Below are 7781 nucleotides of genomic sequence, written 5' to 3'. Positions count from 1 at the left end.
TCTCATTCTTCCCCAAGAGTAATTAAAGAAGGAATGCCACCTGGATCAGAGCAATTAGTTTATGAGAGTGTACTTGCTCAGATTATAAAATCAAAACAATTCATTGTGTTGTAGAAGAAAAAAAACTTAAAAAAGTATTATACAAAGAGTTCAAAAAAAAAATTTTATGAAAGCATCTGCATTCAGAGTAATCCATTATCAAATTAAAATAAATTTCAACTCAACTCAATGCACTGCCATCCAGTCAGATCAGGCTCATAGCAACGCCTCCTTGGGTTTCTGAGGAGTATCACTACAGAAGTAGATTGCCCAATCTTCCTTCCGTGGAGTGCCTGGTGGGTTTGAACCGCCAACCTTCTGGTTAGCAGTCAAATGTCTTAGGTACCACCCCACCAGTAAAGCTTAACTATAGTTAGAATAATCATTGATTCTAATATCAAATTGTCATATCTTCTCAACTTAAAATGCCTATCATAGTATCTATATTCATGAAATACTTACTAAAACAGCAGCCCACACAGACTTTTAATTCTATAACTCTGCAACTTGGTAGAAGGAAAGACCGAGGTGCATTAATGAATCTTGCTTGTGTCCCTAACTCACTGAATTGCTTGGACAGGTCATATAATTCACTGGGCTTGAGTTCGCTCAGTGAAAAGTGAGAAGTCTGGGTTAAATTATCTCTAACAACCTGTACTACCCCAAAAGACAACTGTAAAGTGTTCTCTATTCCTCTTTTAATCTAGGGTATTTCTTTTGCTGTAAACTGATCAAAGCATCAGCTGTTGTTGATCTTAGGGATGTGATTTCCAGCGAAGTGTTTACTTTTAAAAAATGCTGCAACAAAAAGCATACTCTGTGGAATTCATCATAGTGACGTCTAACCTGAAACCAGGGTATAAACTTTTTTAAACAATGAGAAATAGCAGTGGAAAGCTAATCAATCAGAAGCATAATTCTAAAGCAGTTATTCCCCAACTGCTTTAGAATTCACCCTTTAGCCACAACAGATTATGTGGCTTTAAATAAGAAGATTCTTAATGGTTGTCATACAACGTTGTTTGCATACCTTTATATTAATGCTGGTTTACTGACAGCTTCTGTACTATCAACCCTTCTTTGTCTAAGTTACTTTTGCATTACTGGTTTATTAAAAATTTCTTCTATGAGTCTGTCATTAAAATTATACATTATTGAGAAATGTTTTCTATTGTATCTTCTGTACTATTTTCCAACTTTGCTTTATAATAAAATATCTATTAACACATATTAGGTGTATCCTCAGGGTTGAACTCTCACAGAATATATTTAAGAAAAACGTGCAACTAACTTCACTTCACCAGTTCAAGCTTATAACAACACAGGACATAAGAAAAGCCAATCAATTTTTTTGCTTAAGTCACAGTAAAAATGAGACAGTATCCTTTTCACAGATAAAGTACATACATCTGAGCTCCCACATTTCCATTACCATCTGTGTAAAACTGCTGGTACATTTCTAGGTCTCATAAGGGTTAAGAGGGCTGGCCTACTTGACCATCAAAACACATTTTGTCAGTATCAGACACCCCAAGACAGGTATCAAATTTCTCTCCAATTTAAGTTATTTGGCCACTATAGGATGATATGATTACCTCAGAGTCTGAGCGTTCCAGAAAATTCTCTGTAAGTCAAGATACACTTATAATTCCAAATGTATAGTTTTGAAACGTAACCTGTTAGCAAGAAAGTGATCCTCAATAGAGTGTGGTTGCATTTAAAGAGCAAATACAAGACAAGACCTCTGGCTCAAGATAGTTTGACACACTTTATAATCCACATAAAGTTACGAAGTTACACAGGGTAAGAATTTCTGAGATTGCACTTTTCTTGTATGAAGAGTTGAGAATTCACCACAGAACATCACAGAAGACATTTTAAGGAAAGGGGTTATCTCTTTTTCATCACTGTCTCCTCCACAGTGCTATCACATGCTTTCTTTGTTCATAAGGCTTAATAAATGTTTGTTAAATTTAATAGGAGCAGTTATATGAAACACACACCAAAATCCTGATATATTAATACTCTATATTATAGTCAAGACTGGGCAATCTACTACCATTTTGGAAACGTAAAGGGGGTTGCTATGAGTCAGAATCTACTCAATGGCAGAGAGTTTAGTTTTGTTGGTTTATATTATAGTTACATAATTTCAGAGTCAAGAATAGCTACTATTCAATGTGTTAGATAAATATAAACTCAAAAGTGAAGCATTTCTTAGTGCCCACATATTATGTAACTTACAATGTAAATTTATACAGCCAAACAATGCTGAATGTTTTCATAACTTCTGTCTATTCAACTGAATTTCAATGTTTAACATATTTATTAAAGATATATTTTAAGCCAAAGTAACCACTAAAAAGATATAAGGCAAAATAATTCATTTTATTTCTTACATACCTAAATATTTACAATCTTAAAAAATTTTCATGCATTGTATAACTTAAAAGACACTGTATTTTCACATTTATTGCAAATTAAAAATATTAGGGAAATCTAATCCAACTGCTTATGAAGAAGTTAATGATCAGAAAATGTCAAATTACTATTATTAGCTCAAGATTTTACCATAATCATAAATAGTATTTAATCATGAGTACCATAATTTTACTTTTAAAACTAGAGCTTTCAGATTAAAATTTCACATTAGGACAGTTAAGACTTTACTCCAACAATTAAAACTATAGTCATATATGGAAGGGAAATTTTAATTCAAGATTTCATCATGGTCCACAGTGTAATGATATATTTTCATGAGGGTTACATGAGGGGCAATCAGCAAAAGAAATATACTAGCGCAGGCTGGTAAACTGTCAACAAAGCATGCACTGAATCAATGGATAACTTCAGACCATGGTAAGTTCTTGATTATTGCTAACATTTCTAGAATATTCAGTTTTTCAAAGGTCACTGAATTTTATAATTATCTCCAAACAATTTTCTTCATGGTCATTTAAGCTTTGTCTAAACAGCTGCGTATGTTGCCAAGCAACATCACCATCTCCTCTGTTTAATTCTGCTTCCAAAATAACTTCAGTGGCACCAGAAAAATCATGATAGGAGCGAAGCATTTTATCTATTGGAGAGAAGAAAGAAATAACATTTTACTTTTCAAAACGTAAAGAGCATGAAGAGATAGTTTTGGAATGCATTTATATGCTTGTACATAAAAATCAACTCTACCAACTCCTTCTAACTCGTCCTTTCATAGTATCTTTAACCTACACTGTTCAAGATGTTGATATGAAAACATAAAAAGAAATTGTTTTGGGAGGAAATATGACTTTTTAAAACAGAGAAAGAAACAGTTTTCTCCTTGAATTTGTGTTTTACTACAAAACACATTAGACTTCTGTTATAAGGTTACATAGTTTTCTAATTTAAAAATTTTACTTCAATACTGTGAATAATTCTTAGGCATGAAAAATTCAGAGCTACATCGTTTTTTTTTTTTTTTTAATTGTGATTTGGGTGAAGGTTTACAGAGCAAATTCACTTTCCATACAGCAGTTCACACTTTGTCTCATGACACTGACCACAATTTACCACAATGAAACAGCTCCCCTCCCATTTCCTCCCAATAATTACCTCTTCTCTGTGTCCATCCCTCCATGCCCTCCTGCCTCCTGAGCTGTCTCCCTGTTCATAAGCAGCCCTTCTTTCTCCCATGATTGTTCTCTCCAAGGAGTGTATGTAGCTCAGGTAAATGTCATATGCCTGTCTTCTGCTTGGCTGGAAAGTCACAGGTGTGAATTCAATTCCAGACCTGAAGGGCAGCTAGGGGCCACAGTCTCAGTGGTTCCACCAGGCTCTATCGGACCAGCAAGCCTGGTCCCCCCCCACCATTTTTTTTTTTATTCCTCCAAATGATTCTGAGTTTTGTCCACATTGTTCTCCCTCTCTATCCAGGATCTCCTACATAGAGCCCCTTCCAAGTGGTTGACATTGGTAGCCGGGCACCATCTAGTTCTTCTGGTCTCATAGTTGTATAGGCTGCAGATCAGATGGTATACTAGTCGCTAGGACTGATTGTATCCATGAATTTTTGGTTTTCTTCATTCTTCTTTGCTCTGGACAAGGAGAGACCGATTGTTGCATCTAGATGTCAGCTTGCAAGCTTTTAAGATCCCAGTCACTACTTGCCAAAGTAGGAGGTAGAACAATGTTTCGTGTGGTATGTTTTGCCAATTGAGCTTGATGTCCCCTGCGACTATGGTCCCGAGACCACAGGTTCAACTACTCGGTCCCTCTGGGTAGCTGGCTGTGACCAAGCAGTGACGACCACCTTACCTCTTGTCAGCTCTACTATACACCTGGAAATTCTGATCATACACATAAACTTATAAGACTGTTGTCTGCCAACCCTACACATGTTCTTGGGTACACTCCCGGCTTCAAAGACATACCTACTAGTTCAGCCTGTCCACCCATCTATCCACCCATGTACCCATGTTTGCCTTCACTGGCAACGCAGTACTGTATGTGCAAAAGTGTTCATCTTTGTTGTCTGTATTTCCCCTGTACCTCTCTCTGTCTTTCTCTTCCTCAGTGCCACCATATTGATCACTCACATTTGGCACATTGCCCTTCTCAGAGCTCCATCTTAAATAAAAACAATTACTCTTCACTGAGGTAAACTCTCTAGTCGAATGCTTACCTCCTGTCAGTTCTACTTGTGCTGTATCACATCGCAATTTCCACTGTACCATTCCAGTCTGAAAGGTTTGACTACTTGTTCTAATGGAAATGCTATCTACTTTGAGACCAACTGATCCACACTCAAACTTCCAGGAAATATAGGCAAAGGATGCTCCTTCTTTTCGGGCTAGATACACCTAAAAAAGTTGTCAGAAATGATGCAAGAGTCACAACAGAAAATAAACAGTCAGAAGTCTGATTGTCACAAGGTTCTATGTGCAAATGGTTATTAAAATCTAATTTTTCTTAACTGAAAAGATGCTTACTGCTAACATTTTTCATTTTGTTAGCAATTTTTTCTAAGAAGTAAAACTTCTTTTATTCTGGGAGGAAGTAAATTATTTGAATGCAGGTACCTCAATAAATGTAGCCCTAAAGAGCTGTGTGTTAACCAAATTTTGGTAAATTATATTCTCTTTGAAAATAAAAAAGTTCAGCTATTAAAATTAACCTTATGATGAACCTTGTTAACAATGAAAATCCTTTCAGATAAATTCACTCCTTAAATTTTATTTTTTTTAGTCTGGATTTTCACATAAGCTTTCCTAGAGTGAGATGGGCCATACTGTCTAAACCAAGAAATAATTCAGGCTTCGCTAATTGTTGAAAAGGTAGTATTTAATCTCACCTGTCTAAATAGTATGTACCTTATTCTTTCATCATCAGTGCCTCTTACCATTTATACTTACACTATTTAAGGCATCTGAGCCCTATACCTAACTCCTTCTACCTCATCCTCTCATAGTATCTTTAGCCTATGCTGTTCAAGATGTTGATGTGAATATGGACATCGATAGCTCTGATCTTTTATAAGTAACGCTACTCACCCAGGCTCAAACTTTTAAGAATTTGATTCTTCACTCATTATCCTTGATATCCAAATTAACACATTAATCCATGCATTTCTCTGTAATAAGTCCTGAACACACCCCTTTCCCTCATCTGTACTGCACTAGTCATGACTTCACTCGATCTTACTCCAACTATGTAACAACATTAAACAAAAAAAAACAAACTCACTACTGTCCAGTCCTTTCCAACTCACAGAGACCCTACCCCTCCTTGGGTTTCTGAGGCGGTATCACTATGGAAGTAGATTGTCCAATCTTCCTTCCCATGAGTGCCTGGTGGGTTTGAACTGCCAGCTTTTTGGTTAGCAGTCAAATGCCTTAAGCACTACGCCACCAGAGCTCCCTATGTAACGTTGTTGTTGTTGTTATGTGCCCTTGAATACCTTTCATCAGATTAATGTTTTTAAAATACCACTTCCTTCACACTGTTTTCTTGGTCTGACACATATAGCAAATACCTGGCTCATGCATTAACTCCAAACTCTTGGCTTTCAAGGTCCTCCATAATTTCATCTTGAATGGCTAATATACCCTGATTCAAACATTAACGATTTTATTTCAGGAGTTTGATATGGGAGCTGCTCTGGTGGCGTAGTGCCTTAGGCATTTGACTGCTAACCAGATGGCTGGTGGTTCAAACCCATCAGCTGCTCCTCAGAAGGAAGGTCAGGCAATCTACTTCCGTAGTGATACCACCTCAGAAACCCAAGGAGGGGAGGGGTCGCTATGAGGAGGACCCAACTCGATGGCCGTGAGTTTGGTCTGTTTGATGTAATTTAACCAAATCATAATCTCTCTGGGAAAACACATTCTAGATTCACAAGACAGTTTAATAAACACTATTTATTAAATATTAATATATCCATATATGCGCATGCATTCATATTATACTTTATTTTACAAACATCCAGTCCACTTGGAATACTCTTTAGCGCAGGGGCAAAAGTTGGGAGTACCTTATAAAACACCTCTCTCATGGAAATGTTCTACCACATGTACTAATCTAGACTTTAGTCATCAGGTAAGAAATCAATTACTGCTAGCGTTCCAGCAGTGATTTAAGCAGTCTGCTTTGCATTCTATAGCTATTTTGCTTCCAAGTTAAATATGTGAGTTAATTTAATCTGTAAGTTTTTAATTAGTGACTTAGAGATTATTTAATAATCAGTCACTCTTCAAGGAAACAAACTTGAACTCCTTAGACTAGGTATGTATAGTTGGTGCTGTTCTGAATGACAAAGTTAGATATATGGAATGGTCAACTGTTTCACTCATGCTCATGGAACCTCAATACAATGTCCCCTTAGAGTCATTTGTAAGGAGAGCTTAGGGACTCAGAGCTGTACCAGTTTTCCCTAAGAATTGGTTAGTTTCACCTATGCTAAACTATTGGGCATGTAGGGATTATCTAAAAGTTAATTATGCCTTCAAAACACTGGCTAGAAAAGGAGGTTCTCTGGGAAAGATGAGACAAACAGAGGGATTAGTGGAAAAAAGAGAATTGGAAGGAACTAAGACTGGAGGAAAATAATCCTTAACGCTTTTTTTGTGCTTTGGGTAAAAATTTGCATAGTAAATCAGTTTTCCATCAACAATTTATATACATTTTGTTCAGTGACACCTAGTTGCAATCCCCTCTACATTTAGTAACACTCTTCCCACTTCCTCTCCGGGCCCTGTTTCCATTTGTTGTCCTTTTTTTCCTGCCTTCTGAGCTTTGTCTTTGGACTAATGCTGCCCTTTTGGTCTTATATGGTTTATTTCACTGAGGAGTACATTCCTCCCTGGTGTTATTATTCACTTTGTAGGTCTGTCCTGTTTGGCTGAAAGTTCATCCCCAAGGGTGGCTGAGGTCCAGGGTTAAAGAGTGTCTAAGGGTTATAGTTTTGGAGGTTACAATAGTCTCTTATAGACCAATATGATTGGTCTTTATGATTTTGAATTTTGTTCTACATTTTTTTTCCTCCTCTCTCTCTAGAACCTTTTATTGTGATCTTGATCAGAGAGGCTGGTAGCAGTAGCCAGGGACCATCTAATTCTAATGGTCTCAGGCTCGTGGAAATTGTAGGTCATATGGTCCATTAGTCCTCTAGACTTTTTTTTTTTTTAATTTTATTTTGATTTGGGTGAAGATTTACAGAGTAAATTCACTTTTCATACAGCAGTTCACATATACTTTGTCTCATGTCA

At 36.6% G+C, this 7781-nt stretch overlaps 1 protein-coding gene across 1 annotated transcript in view; it reads right to left on the bottom strand.

Annotated features, from left to right (window-relative positions):
* Positions 1 to 2942: 2942 nt before the first annotated feature.
* The window catches only part of NGLY1 (N-glycanase 1), a 136373-nt gene continuing 131534 nt past the window's right edge, over positions 2943 to 7781 (bottom strand). The window contains exons 11-12 of the mRNA XM_007936347.2: positions 4700 to 4877; positions 2943 to 3118 (exon numbers count right to left, since the gene is read on the bottom strand). Of these exons, the coding sequence (XP_007934538.1) occupies positions 2943 to 3118; positions 4700 to 4877 (354 nt within the window). The remainder of the gene's footprint in view (positions 3119 to 4699; positions 4878 to 7781) is intronic.

Source organism: Orycteropus afer, unplaced genomic scaffold (genome assembly GCF_000298275.1).
Source record: "Orycteropus afer afer isolate SDZICR_OR568_19922 unplaced genomic scaffold, OryAfe1.0 scaffold00003, whole genome shotgun sequence".
In the NCBI taxonomy this organism is placed as follows: domain Eukaryota; kingdom Metazoa; phylum Chordata; class Mammalia; order Tubulidentata; family Orycteropodidae; genus Orycteropus; species Orycteropus afer.
Note: the sequence above shows the minus strand (reverse complement) of the source record. Positions and strands in the feature narration are given on the sequence as shown.